Here is a 22,286-nt window from a genome sequence, read left to right as displayed (position 1 = left end):
GGTCAGCTTTACCATCCTGCATTAGGCCTTGACAGGATCTTCTCATACCTAGCACTCCTTAGATCCCATGTGTATATAGTTTTTTATTTGTAAATAAAATCAACTGTAAATAGTTACTGCTGGTTTTGATAATGGAGGTGAAAAAGCCTCATGATTATACGAGCAAGAGTCATTATACACTCAAGAAGAGTCCGACTCTGTATTGAAAGAAGAAAAAGTCCTTTTCATTTTGTTTTTGAATGTACCCAATTCAATCTAAGTTTTAAACATGTACAAATATACTAGTCCAAATAATTATGACGTCTGGCAAGGCTTTTTTTTTATTTTTTCTTCGTAGGAAGGTGTCCCAGAAAAAAAATAGCCTGGACAGACGTCATAATTATTTGGACTACATATATACGTACACTGGCATAAGTTCGATTTCTATCCGACGAGGTTCGTATGTTACACTTACGTGTCAGCATGTTTATCCAGATTTTCTGTAAGACTTCTTACATAAAATGATCCCTGTGACCTACTTCTGTAGGATACGTAACCAAATACTGTGGCGTATCCAAGGAGAAAGTCTGATTCATCAGGAATAACTTTCTGGTTATCTGACGCATGCGGAGCTGCATCCGTCTCTTCCGCATTTTCGAACACGGGGGCAACATCCATGTCAATGGATTCATCAACCGATGGACCATCCATTTGAAGATCTGATGACAAAAGCACTCCTAAAATTAAATTACAGAATTAGAATGCGATAATATAGTTCGCCTTTTCAGAATCTAAAGAATCATGGGTAATTTCATTGTTCGAACCCCAAAATAAATATAACGTCATGTCATTGGTTGAATTTTCATTGTTTATGACATTTTTAACCAATCACGGCATGTTGGTGTACACTTTTGAAAATGTTATACAGGATGCATTAGATTTTGAAACGGCGAATTAAGTAAAAACACAGATTTATCATTCAATGAATAGTATGATAAAAAAAAAAATACTGTTGAGGTCAATTTGGTAGAATAAAATAAGCAAATGTTGTTTTATTATCTTTTTTTAATCACAGTTTTATAAGAGAACAAAGTACACAATTATCAGTGGCACTGCAGAGATACTTACCACTGAAAAAGCATACAAATTATTATAAAACACTTTCAAGATCATTCTCCACTAATTTTGTAGCGACTTTTTTAATAAAATATTTCAATTTACAATAACAACCTTGACTAAACATGACAGTCTCGCACCGTTAGCTTAGACAATTTACAGTTACGGTTTACAGTGATCCAGGGGGTCTTTGGTTTGAACTACCCTTTTTATGATCAATACTTTTAAAAGTGGACACATGGTTGGAACACGTCCACTTTTATCCTGGGAAGGAGCCATCTTTAAAATGGCTGGCTGTGCTAATGGTTGATTACAGTATTAAAGCATTTGTCACAACTTGGCCGATTCCGCATCTCATCTAAGGAGAATAGCGGAGTCACGCGAGGATTGCCGATTGAGTATTAATGTACACACATCTTACCCGTTTGCATGTCTTCTCCTTGGCAGGCTTGAATGAAGAATAATTTTGGTTTATTTGCTAACGTTTTACATTTTGATGATTGGAAATACATTGTCAGATATCTTATCGGAATAGGTTTGTCGTCTACGCCGTACACAAAATTTCCTTGTATGGGGCGATCATCATCTCCGTGAACAGGTTGTCCCCGACGTGTACGTCTCTTTCCTCCTCTCTCGTCCATTCTATATATGAAATTTTCTCCACCATGTGACAGTACACAAACAACAAGCGCATTATATTTTGAATGGTCCATGATAGAAATATCTTTCATTACACCGGCCATATCTTTAACTGTCAAATCTCGGTAAACTTTAATCATAAATCCAAGTTTTTTAAATGTTGCTTCTAGTCTGGCTATTAAATTTGAAAAAAAAACAATGAATACACAAAATTAGTTATAATAATAAATGTTGAATATAAGGACAATCATCAAATAATATAACTGAAATGTACAACGAAACTAAAGAAATCCGTGTAGCGCTGATAACTTGTCCAGTGTTTGGCTAATATTTTGGTCCGATTTGGTTCTAAATGCTCGTTAAGTTTGCATTGATTATGGTCTTTGGCATCTTTTTAATTGAGTACAAATAAGTCAAAGATTTTTCTGTGTTTATGTTGTTTGTAAAATAGTTGACGGACTCCAAAATAGAAACCGGAATGCAAGCATTGCTCAATGAATAAGCTCATATCGTTTTTGTTTGTGTACATTTTATGTATATATTTACTGCAACCTTACTTATAAATGTGATGCTTTGTTAAACAATATCATACTACAGTTTTAAGAATATATTGCAATCAGAATTGTTATTTAAGAAACTGAATTAATAGTAATAAATATATAACTCTATTTACCTTGATCGACGTCTGTCCCTTCTCTGGACTTCATTTTGATAAACTTGTTATTATTTATTATTACACATATTCCTAAAAAAACAACAGACACAAAATACTGTAAAACACGGGAAATCAAAGTAATATTTGTTTGAAAGACAAGACCATTTGGCTACTCTGCTTAGCATGTTGTATGAATCTAGGGTTTTACACCACGTTATTAAGTTGGAACTTCATTTGTCATTTGCAACACGACGGGTGCCACATATATGTGGGGAAAGATCTGCTTACCCTTCCGGAGAACATGAGATCAACTCCAGTTTTTGGATGGTTTCGTATAGTTTCGTGTATCTTAGGGGGTTTCATGTTGTGTTTTAACTACCGTTATGTTATGTTGTGTTTTTACTACCGTTGTGTTTATGTTGTGTTTTTTTTTTAGTCATGGCGTTGTCAAAAGTATGAATTTTAATTTCTCTTTTGTATCTTTTGCGTCTCGTTTTTCCTTATGTTCCTGAAAACTAAAATATGTGTTTGGTAAATGCAAAAAGAGCGGAAAGACCATTCACAAGACATCGAGATCGGGCCTTTGTTTTCGAAGGCTCGAAAGCCAATAAAAAATTGTTTTCACATGCTTATAATGACTGTTGCAGAAAAAATGAATTTCATCAAATTGGCATGCAGTTAATATATTTTATTAACTTTAAACACTTTCGCACTCTTAAATGATAAAAGTGTTGTTACTAATACAAATATTCTGATTACAATGTGATTTAATTTGCAAATGACATTTTTGACCTAAAAACGACAACGTTCATGTTGGCTATTCAAAACCTCTCCCTCTGAAAAAAACCACATTGCCAGTCGTCTTCTATAGTTTACAAAAAAGAAAAGGGAGGTTCACGGGAGAGCGAACTTCACAAACGCTCTACACTTATACATTTGGACATAGAAATTACCTTAATTGTCCTAATCAGAATCGAAAAATATATACGAATATAATGCCTACCAATGTTAAAACTACAATAAAGTATAGCTTGCATCGATTATTTCATAATTGTAAGTCAGATACACATATGGATATAATTATATGCACATTTTTACACATTTTATTTTAAATTGTGGTAAATAAGCGTGTGGTTTTTTTTAAAGTTTGAAAGTATGTGACAAACTGTACTATACATGTCAGAGGCGGATTTAGAAGGGGGCTGGGTCCCCCTTTTTTGGGAAAAAATTGATTGACTATATAGAGAATCACTGAAGCATGACCGGAGCGGGCCCCCTCTTATGCAGTAGGTGGGCCCCCACTTATGAAAATTTCTCCATACGCCACTGCATGTTATATCTATATTATACCTCTAGGTGTTGACGTCATTTCATAAAACGGTACAGAGGGACCAATATAAGGGCGTGGTTGTGGCAGATGGCGGGTCGACTGTGAAATGTCGTAGCCACCTGAAATAAAATACTATAAAATATACATGTTGTTAGCCGACGGACGATAGCTCCTTAATTCATACGAATCTAAACAAGAGTGCACACGCTGAAATGTCTCGCCTTCTTTACTTATCATTGATATTATGTTGATAGTCCTAAGTATAAAGCTTTATTAAAGACTGTCACATAAACTTAACATTAACCAAGATAACAAAACAAAGACCAATGAACCATGAAAATGAGTTCAAGGTCAGATGAACCATGCCAGGCAGACATGTACAGCTAACAATGCTTCCATACAACAAATATAGTTGACCTATTACTTATAGTTTAAAAAAAATAGACCAAAACACAAAAACTTAACACTGAGCAATGAACCATGAAAATGAGGTCAAGGTCAAATAAAACCTGCGCGACTGACATATAGATCATAAAATATTTCCATACACCAAATATAGTTGACCTATGGCATATAGTATTAGATAAAAAGACCAAAACTCAAAAACTTAACTTTGACCACTGAACCATGAAAATTAGGTCAAGGTCAGATGACATCTGCCCGCTAGACGTGTACACCTTACAATCATTCCATACAACAAATATAGAAGATCTATTGCATAAAGTATGAGAAAAACAGACCAAAACACAAAAATCTAACTATAACCACTGAACCATGAAAATGAGGTCAAGGTCAGATGACATCTGCCAGTTGGACATGTACACCTTACAGTCCTTCCATACACCGAATATACTAGCCCTATTGCTTATAGTATCTGAGATATGGACTTGACCACCAAAACTTAACCTTGTTCACTGATCCATGAAATGAGGTCGAGGTCAAGTGAAAACTGTCTGACGGGCATGAGGACCTTGCAAGGTACGCACATACCAAATATAGTTATCCAATTAGTTATAATAAGAGAGAATTTAACATTACAAAAAATATTAATTTTTTTTCAAGTGGTCACTGAACCATGAAAATGAGGTCAAGGACATTGGACATGTGACTGACGGAAAGTTCGTAACATGAGTCATCTATATACAAAGTATGAAGCATCCAGGTCTTCTACCTTCTAAAATATAAAGCTTTTAAGAAGTTAGCTAACGCCGCCGCCGTAGCCGCCGCCGTAGCCGCCGCCGCCGCCGGATCACTATCCCTATGTCGAGCTTTCTGCAACAAAAGTTGCAGGCTCGACAATAAAATTGTCTCAATATCAAACAACTATGATGATCGTTTATGTGTTAGCTTGCTTTTACCTTGCCAGGCTAATGATTTTAGAAGAAGTACTTATATACATAATGCATTTAAACACGCAAATAAGGCAATACTCTGACCTATAATGGTTTCATTTTATTAATTGTGACTTGGATGGATAAAGATAAGTCTCATTGGTACTCATACCACATCTTCTTTATATATCTATACATGTCTGCATTTTTTTTCTTCTTAACTTGCATTCTTTAAAATTGAACCGTTAAATCTGTAATGTAAATTATTTTATGTTTCTCATATTAGGACCTATAGTATTATAGTGGAATATACAATAAAGTTTTTTTTCTTATTATTATTGAAGATTTCACGGTGATCTATTTGAGAAATAATTCATGGGGGCTTGAACATATCGTGATTTTACCACGGGTTGTCCCTTTATGCCGATATTTTACCCCTCGGAATATATCGTGATTTTACCACGGGTTGGCCCTTTAAGCAAAATATTTTACCCTGAGCGATAGCGAGGGGTAAACTATCGGCATAAAGGGACAACCCGTGGTAAAATCACGATATATCCTAGCCCCATGAATTATTTCGATTCTAATATGACAAATACGACAACTGTTTTGGATCGAAGCGCTCTAGGTGAAGGCATAATTTGCCGTTCCCATAAATAAACGCACTATTAAATTGGCGTAAAAGAACGGATCAAACTGAATAAGTTACATGCTTAAACTATTTGCAATAACATATTTAGATATGTTTGGGTGGAATTAAATGATAATTGTACTTATATGTCTTATATGCATACAAAAAATGTCTTATATAACACATTTTAGTATCGTTTTTTACGTTTCCTTGTTGTTATAATTTTCGGTTTCAAAATCGTGTATTTTCCTTAAAATGCATATATTCTTATATATGCCAAATGTTTCATGAAAAATGACGGTCCTTAACACCCAAACCCGCCTATAATATATCCCTCTTATCATTTCTATTGCATCATATATATCTTTTAAGAAAAAACAGCTCCATATAGCGATTCGATTTTACCTGGATAATCTGGTATTGTTCTGCTACATGTAGGACCTGATCTGTCTGGAACTATAACTGAAATAAAATTAAAATAAGAAATATTATCTGAAACAAGTGCAGTGGACTAGTCAAATATAACATGGACACGGGACAATATTGTCTGTGCTGATTGAAAAAAACAAAACAGCCAAAACAAAATTCTTAATGTTTTCTAAAACCCGACATACGCGGTTCTACCAATAACACATTTATGGTCAATACATACCTGTTGCAGAAGATATTGCATGAATTGGGGATTTTGTTAAATAAACATAAATTTCAGAATGTTTCCTTTCAAAGTCTATAAAAATTATTTATTCAAAAGCATTTTTTATATTTGTTATTCTTCCCTACATTGTGCTTCAAGAAGACAAGAAACGATCACAATATCTGTTTTATATAAAATGATAGATATAAATGTTATTTAGTAAACAAAAATACTGTGTAAGCGATAAACATTCTAAGAAAACATCTTTACACCAGGAAATATTTTAAAGTGTGATTTTCTTCCCACATATTTACATGGTACATTTTATTTATAATGTTGGTCCTGCATTCATAATATCTTGAAGTATTTGCTATTGTTGTTCCTTTTTGTCCGTTTTATGTAATTTTTTTCGGATGAAACAACTTCAAAATCAAAAATAAGTCCTGTACAGCAAGTTTTTTTTTATATATTAAATTGAATCATTTTTGCTGAACAACCACGCAAACATCTAACTCAGACCCCAAAAAACATGTATCAATATCAGTTCTACCAACTTACTCTCAAGAAATTGTAATTAAGTACATTGACTAATGGCACAAATACTAAATTTTGATCCTAGTATCTATGATGAGTTTATATTATACATTATCTTGTACTGCATCGATCAGCACAATGTCTTCCTCATCCTCAACACTATACAAAGTAACAATACCACAAAGAACACGACGTGTAGGGGTCTGGAAGAGGGTTTCTTCATTTTTGCATTATAAAATTAAGTTGACATTTTTCTCTTTTCCTTCTTTTTATTACCCCACTATGCTACATGTATATCTTGGCAACCAATTATGTTCTAGTCTTTAACTTTATTGTTCATTTTCTCTATTCTTTATGTTATAAATATCCAATTACACTTAATATGTCTTATTCACAATTGAATTGTATGTCACTTATCTTTGTTATGCTGACATCCAATTACTTGTAATATCTGTAACTGGACGTACACATAATCATCGTCAATACGTTATAAAAAGACCTATATATGCTTACATCCACTTAATTTGATTTTGATGGATAATTGTCGAATTCGCAATCTTATCTCCTACTTTTTAAACTACTGTGAGGTTTCATAAGTACTAGTACCATATTTACCATTCCCCTAACTTGATACTCATCAACAAAATCTACCAAATCTCCTCTGTTCTCGTGAGATTTCACAATTTTCTTAATGCGGGGTTCACACATTGCCGATTATTGCTCCCGTTTGAGGTCAGACAGCGATAAGACACGAAAAGTGAAAAAGTCGGATTACTATCCTCAATCATCTGGAATGTCCTATCATTGTCTGAACGCAGTCGATTAAGTTCGCAACAGATTCCTACGGGTCGGTGAAGTTCCCCGACAGTTAGGTGCGTCCGGGCCCCCGTAACATTCGGGGAAACACTGCCGATTTTGTCTAGTCGGAATACAATCGTGCCTATGTCGTGACAGATTCTACTAAAATCCTAATAATGTTCTTTATATTATGGACGGTGTCCTGTGGAACGGGAATGATCTGGAGACATTTTTCATTGCTGTTTTTCTGCCGATTGAGTCCAGATTGCATCCAGATCTTATCGTTTGCGAACCGTTTTTGCCGAAACCGTTCCGAAACAGTTCCGTTATTAATACGAAATTCCGACAGCACCTGATCATCCAGAGTATGCCGACATTTTTCGAACGGATAACTTCCAACAGCGTCGGTTCACTGTCTGTCACTGTCTTATCCCTGTCGGATTACATTCGGTGAAATCGGGACGCAGTCGTGACAGACTCGGTCGAATTTTACAAGACGAAAGATATAAATCTGATTAGAAGCGGATTGAGAACGGAATTATCGGGATAAATTCGCTTGGAAACGGTTGAATATCGACGCTTCCTGAACAATATCTGATTGTTGTCGTGATTATTTTTTTTTTTTACATTTAAATTAAAGTTTGAGTGTCCATCCACAATTCACAGGATCTTGATCAGACTTTTGACAAATTTAAATCGGAAAAGTCTTGTCAAGGACGGCTGTAAAAATCGTGAATGTGTGACCCCAGCTTAACTCAGTTGTACTTACCTTGATACTCAGCAACGATATCTACCAAATCTCCTCTGTTCTCGAGAGATTTCAACATTCCCTAAACCAGTTCTACATACCTTGGTACTCACCAACAAGATCTATGAAGTCTCCTCTGTTCTCGGTAGATTTTAAAATTTTCCTTAACTCAGTTGTACTAACTTTGGTACTCACCAACGATATCTACCAAGTCTTCTCCGTTCTCGAGAGATTTCATGTTTTCCCTCAAATCAGTTGTACTTACCTTGGTACTCATCAATGAGATCCACCAAAAATCCTCTCTTCTCGAGAGATTTCACCATTTCCTTAACTTATTTCTACATACCTTGATACTCATCAACGAGATCTACCAAGTCTCCTCTGTTCTCGAGAGATTTCATCATTTCCTTCAGATGATTTGTATGAACTACTTCAATTATCCCCCTTTTTTCTAGAAGTGCAAATAGGTCGAATGCTGACTTAATAGTTGCTTTCTCTTGTCGAGTTAATTTAAATACACGCAGACAAAATGAAGCTAAAAGTTCTACGTCATCAGATGCCAAATCTTCTGATATTTTGTAAAGTAAAATCCTGAAAAATAAATTTGAAACTTTTAAAAAATTCAGTCTGAATCGAATCTGTGATTTGGAGAGGGTTATTTTCCTTGTCTGGCAGTCGAACTGCGTCGCGGATTATAATGATGGGTTGACGCTGAACAGTATTATCTCAACATTATTTAAAGATACTGGTTGGTTTAATAAATATGAAGAAAAGCAATCTAATTAAAAACCGATCTCTCATCGCTCCTGTTTCTGATATGTCGCGTGGGAGTTAAAAACCGATCTCTCATCGCTCCTGTTTCTGATATGTCGCGTGGGAGATCTAACGAAACCGGCTTTGAGGTCACATGTGAGTGAACTAAAAGTCATGAATTTATAAAGATATGCAAATGAGTTGACGACCTATTAATAAGCCAATCAAAAACGTTTATGAATTATTTTGACTGACGATTTCGTCGTAAATAAAATGAGTTACATCCCTTTGCCTTACGTTAAACTTCCAAGATCATGGAAGACTCAATTTCATTGGTCGAAAAAGACACACCTACGAGGTCACTCACATGTGACCTCAAAGCGGGTTTCGTTAGATCTCCCACGCGACATATCAGAAACAGGAGCGATGAGAGATCGGTTTTTAATTAGATTGGAAGAAAAGATGTGTTATGACTGCCAAGTGACACAGAAATTAACAACTATAGTTTATAGGTCACCAAACTGCTATCAACTCCGAGCAAAGACCATATACACATATGTATAAGAAGTAAGAAACTGTTAATGTAATATTTTTGCCTTCACTATACTTGTAATATAACTCAATTCTAAAGCTGGAAATCATATGCAACTATTCCAGTCATAATTAGGTTCGATAAAAATAGATATAGGAAGATGTGGTGTGAGTGCCAATGAGACAACTCTCCATACAAATAACAATTTAAAAAGTAAACCATTATAGGTTAAAGTACGGCCTTCAACACGGAGCCTTGGCTCACACCGAACAACAAGCTATAAAGGGCCCCAAAATTACTAGTGTAAAACCATTCAAACGGGAAAACCAACGGTCTAATCTATATAAACAAAACGAGAAACGAGAAACACGTATATATTACATAAACAAACGACAACTACTGTACATCAGATTCCTGACTTAGGACAGGTGCAAACATTTGCAGCGGGATTAAACGTTTTAATGGATCCAAACCTTCTCCCTTTTTCTGAAACAATAGCATAACATCACAACAAAGAAAAACATACGATAAAATATCAATTGGCAGACTTAACTCAATCAAAAAACGTATGATTAAACAATGAACGAATAAATTTGATCTGCGATATCTGAATACAAATGCACAGTTAATTAAATATTAGAGACAAACATTCATGACCAAAAAGCTAACAAACAAATTCAAACGCAGGACATGACTGAGAAATATTTAACCAATCAATGTTAACTTTAGAAAAAAACCGGGATAACTCTGTATGTAACTGGTTTAATTAGGATTATGTAAAATGTACTGGTTACCCGTGTAATGATTTAAAAAAAAAATATATATGGATATTTCATCTTTGTTACCATCCATCCGTGGTTTCCTTTTGTTAATATAAAATATTATAATAAAATGATTTCATAAACAATCGTATAATACTAATATATATACAACTCGTCTAAACATCAACCCAACAATGTTAGATCTGTAAATTTGCTTTCGCAAATTTTTGGTTCTTCCCTCGCCGGGATTCGAACCCATGCTACTGTGATATCGTGACACTAAATCGCCTGCACTGCAGTCGTCCCGCTAGACCACACGACCACCTGGGCTCTCAAAAAAAAGAGCTTTCGCTGGCCGTGTGTTACCTTTCCTCGTCAGTTTTAATCTATCGGCGTACTACAGTACATGATATATAAGGCATGAAGATGTTATTGTTACAGATCAGCTAAATTATCTATAGTAAAGGATCCTACAAATTAATGTAATATACAGTCACAGAAAATAATTATATTTATAAGTACGTCTGAGTCAGTGACAACTCTACAACAGATGTATCCATCGGATCGCCACCAATGATGGTGATACATGGCTGTGTACATAATGTATATACAACTCGTCTAAACATTAACCCAACAATGTTAGATCTGTAAATTTGCTTTCGCAAATTTTTGGTTCTTCCCTCGCCGGGATTCGAACCCATGCTACTGTGATATCGTGACACCAAATCGCCTGTACTGCAGTCGTCCCGCTAGACCGCTAGAACACACGTCATATATACTAATATATATATTATATGTTATTCAGGTCTCAGACAGGGTATATACTGTGACATTCCCGGCTTAGAGTTTATATCCCCTGAGCCGAAGGCGAAGGGGATATAAGCCCTAAGCCGGGAATGTCACAGTATATACCCTTTCTGAGACCTGAATTACACATATATTACGGATTACCCCTGACTTAATGTTATTTTCCAGTGCAGGTATTTGTTGACAACACATATATTGAAAAACCCAACCTGATATGTTCGGCATACGTGAAGGATTTTCTAATTTGCTGTGAACATATTTTTATCGTGTATGTAATAATTTATAATAACACTTTTAACATTAAATTTAAGTATTAAAAGTGTAAAATGCGTGATTTTGTATCAAAAATGTATTATTGACTGAAGCACGTCATTATTTTCCCTCTGTGAGCCTCTGACAGTCTGATAGCTTTTGACTACGTCACATAATAACCGGTGTTATGATGACGTTATTGAGGTTCCAATTGGGGATAAAAACGTCGTATATACCCCGGCAGTTTCCTGAATATATACTGACATCTCTGTGTTGTTATCCAATCACAAACCTCGACACATTTGTAATCCGTAATATATATATATATATATTAGGTCTTGTCAAAACTTACATCGTGATTAGGCCACGTTATCATGTTTGTTTACTTTGATCATGTTGATGACTTAATTAATATCTCCACAATCTAGCTTTATCCTTGATTATCATACGAGTTAATTTTTACAATAACGTGTCATATTTAATTTCAATACAAACAGTTAAATCTTATTGAATTATTTGCATGTGCAAAATAAGTGTCGAACATCGTCTACGTTTGAAAATTATTTGGTCGCCATTTTGTTATATGTAACTTCGAAATTTTATCAAAACAAAATAGAGACTGTTTCTAATAAATATATTGAAGTACATGTGAAAAAAGTAATTTCTTATGTACAAAAAGACACACTTTGATAAATTTTTATAATATTACTTTTTGATTTATAACTAAATTAATACCGGCATGTCGTGTCGTTGTGAACCTTCAACATGTGACCTCAATTTTCAAACTTATTTCGAAGCACGAAATCATATTTCTGGACTGAAACTTAAAACATATTTAATTGTAAAAAATTATTAGCTATAAAACGCGGGGTTGGGAGGGAAAATATACATTATAACAAAAAGGTTATGACTGTTTTATCTATGTACCCCGTTCACTTTCATTGATAATCAATCGGCCATTAATGATATACAACTGAAGTGTAAAAGTCACGTGATGACGGAGATAGTTGGATATGATTTGTAAATCTGAATGCAAGATGTAGTTTGCTTTCTACTGAACACCGTTGCTCTGCACTTCAGCGAAACACTGATTGGTATTCAATTGTAATTTCAATTTCAGGGTTAGGAGTTTTTTAGTGAGTTCATATAGTTTTGTAATACTTGTCCATATGGCGATAAATGTAACTCTTATAAATATAGAATATAAAATTCCGTATCATCCGGTTTTTTTTCGTAAAATAAACTACCGAAAGACTTACTGTCTTAATAAATATACAGGGGCGAATCTTGGTCAGCCATTTTTTATCAGGAGGTTGCTAACCCAGGACATAAGGGGATTCACTATTATGTCTCCTTTCAAAAGTAAAAAGCAGCCTTACATTTTAGTAAACTCTAGAAGGATTCCGAGTTAAATGGTTCGTGCACGAAAGCAAAGGAAAATTAACAAAATGGCGGAGCTAGAAATTGCCTTCTTATTGCTGACATGAGAGCCTCAGGAATTGGAGGAATTACCATAAATTCTGCCGAAATATTTGGAACGGTATATAACATATCGGTTAAAATGATACCTGGGTTAATTACCTGAAAGGTCTGACACTATATTTAGTTTGGCCCATTTGTTGTTCAACTTGAGTTGGGTTCAATCCAATTCGTCTGACGAGATCTGTTCGTCCCATTAACTCAAAACATTCTGCTAGAAATCGTCCATTATGTAAGGCTACATTTTTATTGTTTTCAATAGCACTGAATAAGTCTAATGCAATAGTTGCTGGCATTAACTTATGTAGACCGGCCACGTCTTTCATTAGGAATTTTAGATTGGCCATATCATCACTATCTAAGTCAGAACATATATCCACTAATATATTTTTGGTAAGGCACGTTGAAGCCATTGTTTTATATATAATGTTAAAATGAATCAAAACAGATATATGGTATCTTTTTCAGTCTTGTTTTTCTTGTTCAATGCTACCAGCTAAATCACTCTGCAAAAGAATAATTACATGTATGTAATTTAAAGAATATCTCGTCAACTTTACAGACGGCTACTTTGAAATGAATGTTTGATTGTAATATTCTCGAGAAAAAACAACCTAACAAATGGTGAAAATCAGATATCAAATTTAACCTCAGTATCAACGTAATAAATATAATGATTAATGTGTTATATAAACGGTTTGGCAGCAGCAAACCTTATAATGCACGTAAATCGAACTAGAGGCTCTAAAGAGCCTGTGGTCGCTCACCTTGGTGGCTTGGTCTATGTGCATATCATAAACGAAGGACACAGATGGATTCATGACAAAATTGTGTTTTGGTGATGGTGATGTGTTTGTAGACGTTACTTTACTGAACATTCTTGCTGCTTACAATTATCTTTATCTATAATGAACCTGGAACAGTCTCCGGGACAAGTTTGCAATTCCGCTGAGTGCAAAAGTTGTCACCTTAATTTTTGAAGTTAAGTCAAAATGAAGTTGATAACTTGGTTGGTATTGGTTCCCTGATATTTGTCCTAAAAAATTTTGGCTCTAGCACCACTGTTGAAAAAGTTATGCCCCTTTTTTCAACAATTTCCTCAGAGGAAAAGTAGTTTTCCTCAAGGGAAATTTAATTTCCCTTAAGGAAAAACATTTTTCCTCAAGGGAAATTATTTTTTCCTCAAGGGAAAAAGATTTCCCTTAGGGAATTCTCTGCTTAAATATTTCCTTTGAGGAAATACTATTTCCTTTGAGGAAATTCTATTTCCTCTGAGGAAATTTATGGCTGCAAATTTTCCTTTGAGGAAATTCTATTTCCTCTGAGGAAATTTGCAGCTTCAAATTTTCCCTTGAGGAAATTTGCGGCTTCAAATTTTCCTTAAAGGAAATACTTTTTCCTGTGAGGAAATTTTGTCAACTACAATTTCCTTTGAGGAAATGTTTGACAAACACTTTTCCATGAGGGAAAATTCAAGACTACACATTTCCTCTAAGGAAAACATTGTTTTCCAAATTTCCTCGAAGGAAATTTCTGTACATTAAATTTCCCAAAAGGAAATGTTTTCCCCTATATTTTTTTTTATCGCTATACAGACAGTTTGAAAATAATTTTTACAAGACTATAAAATAAAATTGATACAAATAATATTTAAAACTTTAATAAATTTTGTACCCAAAATTATCATGACATATTCAAACAATAAGTCTGGGTATTGTTATACTTTATATATATGTGACTTTAACTTTGATTTATAAATTAATTTTTTTAGCAAAACATTCTGTTTTCTTTGTTATTGTTTCAATGCAATACATTAGTAAGCAACCAATTTGAATGACAAACCATTTGAGGTGTTCTTAAGACAATGTAAGAATGCTTTCACATTTGCAGATTAAATAATATAATAAACACTTTTCTTGTTAATTTAAATTTTCTTCTGTTTCAGCTGCTGTGTACAGTTATTCAATCCACTACATAAGAGTTCATTGCATAAATTATTCCATTCATTAAACATTTTCCTTCAATTCTTAGAGAAAACATTTTTGCAATTTGTTCTTCAAAGATCTTCTTTGGTAATGGGTATAGTTGATATGAGGGAGCGATGTGAATGAATGGATAAAGCTTGCGTTCCTTTCAACAACAAAATACTAATTTTTCTACATTTCTCCTTCTTTACACAAACATTTGTTGTTGCATTTATACAATCGTGTTTTTTGTGCATCTATGATAGAACTCCATTCTGTTTATAGCCAATATCATTTGATTATGATTGAATTTCCTATTTCTTTTTTGCAGGAAAGCTAACATTCCATTTCACATTAATCTGTTAATCCAATAGGTGCACCATGTAGATACATATCAACTTTTAGTTTCATCTTCAGTATTGACCTATTGATCCTGAAAACCAAGATGTCTGACCTATAAATACAAAAAATAAATAAATAAAATGTTATAAATTTATGGGCATGATGGAAAGAGAAACAGCAATAAAAAAGCTTATTTGTCATTTTTATGAACATTTACAGAATATTTCCTTTCTTATTTGTGAGTTCTCTTAATTCAGGGCTATTTTGTCTATCCAGGCTTTTATATCAGTTGATTTTGTGCATTTTATCAGTCTTTTCAGTTGAGGAAATTGAAAAGGTTATCTTACAGTTTGTAATTTAAATGTTGAGCTGTTAAACCAGTCCAAAGTTAGGGTAGGGTTGACTGCTCACAAACTTGTTTTTTTTTTAAACATATGTATTAATTGTTCTTGATTAAAAATTAACAGTCAGTAATTGTGAGTAAATGTACTAACAGATCTTTGTGTCTTTTCGATTAAGGAAAATATATAAATTTCCTTTTTAGCCATGTCAGTGGGTTTTTTTTTTGCAGGAAATTTATGTCATTTGTTGTCTGGTGAAGAGTTGTCTAATTGCCACATCTTCTTATTTTTATAAAACCTTGCCATATTCTTATTGTGCCTGTCCCAATTTCTGAGCCTGTAGTTTAGTATGACACTAAAATTTAGTGGTTGTTGTTATTCGATATTTTTCTCATTATCGAAGGCTGTCTTAGAGCCATGATCAAAAGTTTTCATATTTAATATATCACATCTTTTTTATTTTTATAAAAATCATCTTTCAAGTGCAATAACTTTTATAACAGTGGACTTACCATTTAAGTTTAGTTGACTATCATTTTCGCTGTTTATAATTTCTCTGTATCTTCTTTAATTCTTGTCCTATACATAAAAAGAGTTAAAAATATTATTCAATGACATCTTGTATCAGTAATTATTTTGCTGTTTTATGTATATTAATGCAGGTTTAATAAAAAGTTGTACCAGAGTGCCTTATAAGCTTGTTGCCCTTTTAGCTGGTCGTTGGCTTTAAATGAATTTTAATGGTCAACTTGAAAAACTGTGAGCACTGCGCAAATATTGGATGGAGAGTTGTCTCATTGGCACTCATACCACATCTCCCTATATCTATTTACATAACTGTAGAACGGTAAAAGTGACAGGTAGAGGACGGAAACTAAAAATTCACCAATTTTCCATTTGTAAAGGACATATTATTAACTCTTGAACAGTAAAGTGACAGATCAGTTAAGTGACACCACCAAAATTCAAACTTAATTTGTACTTTGTGGTTAAAAGCATTGTGTGCAAGTGTCATAACATTTGGTTGAGGCAAACTTAAGTTAGGAACGAGAAATCAAAAATTCAGCAATTTTTTCCAATTGTAAAGGGGCATAACTCTACAAAAAGTTACACTGACACTACCAAAAACTCACACTTGATTCGAGTTTTGTAGTAATAAGCTTAGTTTCAAAACATTTGGTTGAGGCAAACTACAGTTAGAGAACATAAATTGTTATCACAGATATATGTCTCGCTTTTTTGTAATTTCGATAATGCAAATGTTGAAATTAAAATAGCAATACTTTGACATGTAAGTTTTCAAATATATAAAGTCAATGAACCATGACTGAAAGTACATGGCTAAACAATCTCCATGGAAATGAGATGTGTCCATTGTAATACAACTGCATACCAAATACCATTGACTTATCTTAAGTACTGCCCTTTAAACAAACCTAAACACAAACTAATACATGTAAACTAAGCAAAATTTCAAAGTCAATAGACCATGACTGAGGGGGCGGGGCCAAATATTCTCCATTGAAATTAGATATGCCAATGCTTATACAACTGCATATCAATTATTATTAACTTACCACTAGTGGTTCCCCATAAACATGATAAACTGACCTTTTTATAAGATTAAACCGTTGGTTTTCCCGTTTGAATGGTTTTACACTAGTAATTTTGGGGCCCTTTATAGCTTGTTGTTCGGTGTGAGCCAAGGCTCCGTGTTGAAGGCCGTACATTGACCTATAATGGTTTACTTTTATCAATTGTTATTTGGATGGAGAGTTGTCTCATTGGCACTCACACCACATCTTCCTATATCTACTAATCACAAACTATAATACATGAAAACTAAGCAAAAATTTCAAAGTCACTTGACCATGACTGAAGGGGCAGGGTCAAATAATCTCCATGGAAATGAAATATGCCAATGCTTATACAACTGCATACCAATTATCATTAACAAACCACTAGTGGTTTGCCTATAAACTAACCTTATCACAAACTAATACATGATAACTAAGCAAAGTTTCAAATTCAACAGACCATAAATGAGGGGGAGGGGCCATGGTAATGAGATGTGCCAATACTTATACAACTGCATACCAAATATCTTTGACTTACCACTAGTGGTTCTTTCTGACTCTGTCAAGCGAGACAAAAAAACAACTTTGGGACAGACAGACAGTCTGATATTTTCAGTATATAGTCTTTTTTGCTACTCATTTTTGCGCATGTCCCAAGTCATGACTGATGAGCCTTTGACTTGTTAGTCTTGTAATATATGATTTTTAATATTAGTTTTTTTCATATATTTCAGAGTTTAGTACATGTAGTACAGTCAGGGGTACTACTTGTACAAGTGTATATTATTTACTTGAAGAAGTAAAAAAAAAATATACACATATAAGTAAATAAATAATGTTTGAATAATCTCCCCTTAGTTTTCTAAAAAACTTACTTGTATAAGTAAATTTTTCTTACAATCCCACAAAAATCCTCAAGCTTTGAGATGTAAAATCATGCCTTTAATGATTTTTCCCAGGTTTTGTATATTTGGGCATGGCAATCAAAAATTGCTCCTTTGGAGTTTGTAAATGAGCAGTGTTATGAAGATAACAGACAAATGGGATTTTCATTGTCCATGAAATTACACTTAAATGATTAGTAAAGACATCTGTAAAGGGTACACAATTTAAAATTCTATTAGAGCAAAGAAATCTTAAGAATTCAAGAAAAGAAGTAACAATGATTTTTTTACTTATACAAGTAAAAAATTCTGAATGCCTAAGGGACATAACTAAGCCAATTTTTTTTTTACCTATACAAGTAAATAAAATTCACTTGTATAAGTATCCTACAAATTTACTTATATATGTGTATATTTTTTTTTACTTCTTCAAGTAAATAAAATACACTTGTACAAGTAGTACCCCTGACTGTAGTATGACGTCTATTATCACTGAACTAGTATACATTTTTGTCAAGGGCCAGCTGAAGCATGACTCCATGTGCAGGAATGTGCCCAGCCCCCCCCCCCTTTTCGTGGGAAAAATTTGGTTGATTATATAGGGAATCATTGAAGCATGACTGGAGCGGGCCCCCCCTTAGGTCAGTCAGCGGGCCCCCCTTAGGAAAAGTTCCGGATCCGCCACTGTTAAAATGTTAGGCTTCATGTTGATTTGTTTTACATAAATTTGTCATTTCGAGGCCTTCTAATATATTTACAGCCTTCTATATGGTGCGAATTTTGCGAAGCAACATCACAACTGTTTGTGGAGACCATGGACTATTTATCTCTCTGACTTCAAATCATATAATGATTTTTTCATTAATATACATGTGCCATTCCAATATGAAATATATGTATTAAAAAACCTTTACAGGATAGTTTCTCATTCTGAGAAATATTGATATGGTGGGTAAATTTCTCCACCATCGACATCATTGTCTACATCTACATCTACATGTCGGTTAAAAGCTCATTAGAGCTTATGTTTGTCTGTTTGTATACCTTGCCGACTCTAAATAAAGCTTATTTATTTATTTATTTATTATCTACTTCAACCTATGACTCGAAAAGGGTGCAGGGGCGGATCCAGCCATTTTAAAAAGGGGGGGTTCCAACTATATACTCCCATTCAAATGCATTGATCGTTAAAAAAAAAGGGGGGTTCCAACCACCGGACCCCCACCCCCCCACCCCCTCTGGATCCGCCAATGACACCCCTTTGACCCAACACTCAACATGCTCAAGTATACATTTTAGTTGTCCTGCGGAGGAAACGATTTTGGCGCATTATAATTTATATAACAAAAAGATCATGTCTGTGGTGAGATGTTTGTGTGTGTTTGCATACCAATATTTGAATTTTCTGAGTCTTCTTTTTGAATAATTTTTCATTTTTGGGTACAATACTGACGTCGAGTGCTGCTGTTGTGCTGGTTTTTTTTTTACAAAGGCGACAAAGATATGCAGGGGAAGGAAACTTACTTAAAAGACCAAAATGAGCGTCAGCATATTTTACTATGCAGTCGGTATCCTGATTTACATGTATTCTCTTAGACTCATTTCACAAAAAAAACCGTTCAAGTGAAAATACTCGTAAGGCATGCAACATTTTAGATCACGTCTTATCATAACTTAAATTACGACTATATTTAATTGAATGAAAATAATTTGGCAAATGAAACCCTGGTCACAGTTCCGTGGAAAAAGGGGGGATAGGACGTTCCGCTGGAATAGGTTACTTTTACTGAACCAGCTTAAAAATATGGGAATAGGTGGGGAAAACTATCAGAAATATATATGATGAGGTTGATAAATAACGTTTCAATCTAGTTACTCAGTTGTATATGAAACTGATACTCAAGTTGAAGTCCGGTCTTTTTTTCATTGCCAAAAGTCTCGCCGAATGTAAACATTACACACAGAATCTAAGCCTTAAATATTCCACTTTTCCAACACCCCTCCCCAAACTTAACCAATATGTGAAAAGGTTACAATTTTACTTACGCACTATATGAAAAGGTATACATATAAAAAAAATGTGGTATGATTGTCAATGAGGCATACATGTTTAAGATCTAACTTTATATATGAAAAGGGTGGGGTAACAGAACCCCAGCGACACGGTCACACCCCCTATCAATGAAACATTTAAGTGCCCCCCCCCCCCTCCCCGGGTCACATTCATAAACCCGGTGCTGCCTTTTTTGCACGCGTTATAAAACAGTTAAAAGTGCCGGGATCTTCAGTCTGAGAGCTTTCACGGACTTATTTTATCGTATTTATGTCTGTTACGGTGAATTTATTATATATTTATAAAAAAAGCTAATTCTAATTTCTTTTCTTTTAATTTGAAGAATTTGTATAGATTTGCATGCAACTAGGTCTATAGCTCTATGTTCTCATGGATCTCATAACCTTAAAAGTCAGCTAGATTATGTGTGTGTAAGTTTATTAGAAAATTCAACGATACACGTCCTAATCAGGTAAAATCCAAAATACCAATTTACAAATTCAGATATACTGCCTGTTGTATATTGCTAACTTTGATTGTATATTGCCAAACCCCAACATCGTGCGTGTGCATAGATATGTTTGGTACGGGATGGCGGCTTCGAAGCGGAGACCAAAAAAAAAACAACAGATAAAGGAAAGTGTAGAATTGGATGTTGATTTTTTTTAAAAAGAACTAGATTCATATATCAGAATTGGAATATAGCATCTCGTTTTCTTTAGATAAATTGTTAGCTGTATCTGGCTGTAATAATTACCCCATTAAAAATATGGGTACGTCTAAACACCGCTCAGGGCCTCCTAAGTGCACTCAGGGCATACAATGTGCACTCAGGACCCTTCATAGTCATCGTATCTGCACACAGGATGGATGAATATATTCGTTACACGCTGCTTATTTAAGAGTTAAATTTTGGTAGAATTTGAAATCGAACTTAGATAGATATGTTAATTCTTATGAAACAATGAGGGCACGTGGCACTGATTACACAACTACTGGGCCGTGAATTATCCAATCAACAAAATTGATTGGATTATCTTTATTGTCTTGTCTTGTCTTGAATTGTGTTGTTAGTACTGTGTTTCTTTAAAATGAATAACACGATGTTATTAAGTTTTGTGAAAGTTACAGTGAAGAGACTGAAAAACATTAACTTATGGAATGCACACTTTACGACGATATTCGTTATAACCTTTTTCATGAATGTTCAAAATTTATTCAAGATTCAAGATTTTCACAGCCTTAATAAAGATAACAAGTTTATTGAAATTATGAACTGGTCCTATATTTTCAATGACAATATTTAGAATTTAACCTAAATAAGACAGATCAGTATCTATGTATATGATTTGCTTAAGCCCCAGTCCCACTAGACCACGATCGCACCACGCTCACCGCGATCTAAAATAAATTCAGATCGTGGTGAGGTCGCGGTAGCAGCGGCATGAAAATGTAAATTTTCGTTGCTTTCACGATGCTACTACGTCCTCATTACGCTTCTACAACGATCCCGCTACGATTATACCACGTTCTCATCGGACATATTCTGCGACCTCACTACGCTTATCAAGATCTTTCTACGCTCATCACGTTCTCACTACGACCATACCACGAGTTACCCGATTGCAACACGATCTTACCACGCTTCTATTGCGATTATAGCACGTTCTTACTACGATTATACTACGTTCATATCGCGATCTTACTATACGCTCTCAGCAATACCGTCAACATCGTGTTCCATATCAATACAGTTCCATTCCTTCTATTTCTGATTAATACGTAGATTTCTCGGAAACAATACAGTCATGCCACCAAAATCTACTAGACCACGTGGGCGTGGTGGTAGGAGTTGATGTAGAGGCAGAGGGAGCAAAGTAACGAATCCTGATCAAGCAGAGATGTCGGACCGACCAATCCAACCGAAATTACAACCTATTGCTGGTCCATAAAGCTCAAATGACGATATTTTAGTGAACGATAGCAGAGATGACACAGATGTGTCAACAGATATAGGAAGATGTGGTATGAGTGCCAATGAGACAACTCTCCATCCAAGTAACAATTTATAAAAGTAAACCATTATAGGCCAAGGTACGGCCTTCAACACGGAGCCTTGGCTCACACCGAGCAGCAAGCTATAAGG

General features: G+C 34.5%; 1 protein-coding gene across 2 annotated transcripts in view; it reads right to left on the bottom strand.

Annotated features, from left to right (window-relative positions):
* LOC143059641 (caspase-3-like) overlaps window positions 1–22,286 on the bottom strand; it is a 40,743-nt gene that overhangs the window by 2,360 nt on the left and 16,097 nt on the right. For both annotated transcript variants that reach the window (XM_076233162.1, XM_076233161.1), the window contains exons 2-8: window positions 13,082–13,485; window positions 8,742–8,986; window positions 6,087–6,143; window positions 3,740–3,838; window positions 2,408–2,479; window positions 1,517–1,909; window positions 455–716 (exon numbers count right to left, since the gene is read on the bottom strand). In XM_076233162.1, the coding sequence (XP_076089277.1) occupies window positions 455–716; window positions 1,517–1,909; window positions 2,408–2,479; window positions 3,740–3,838; window positions 6,087–6,143; window positions 8,742–8,986; window positions 13,082–13,392 (1,439 nt within the window). In that variant the 5' untranslated portion in view covers window positions 13,393–13,485. The remainder of the gene's footprint in view (window positions 1–454; window positions 717–1,516; window positions 1,910–2,407; window positions 2,480–3,739; window positions 3,839–6,086; window positions 6,144–8,741; window positions 8,987–13,081; window positions 13,486–22,286) is intronic.

The sequence above is a fragment of the Mytilus galloprovincialis genome, chromosome 14, assembly GCF_965363235.1.
Source record: "Mytilus galloprovincialis chromosome 14, xbMytGall1.hap1.1, whole genome shotgun sequence".
Classification (NCBI taxonomy): Eukaryota; Metazoa; Mollusca; class Bivalvia; order Mytilida; family Mytilidae; genus Mytilus; species Mytilus galloprovincialis.
Note: the sequence above shows the minus strand (reverse complement) of the source record. Positions and strands in the feature narration are given on the sequence as shown.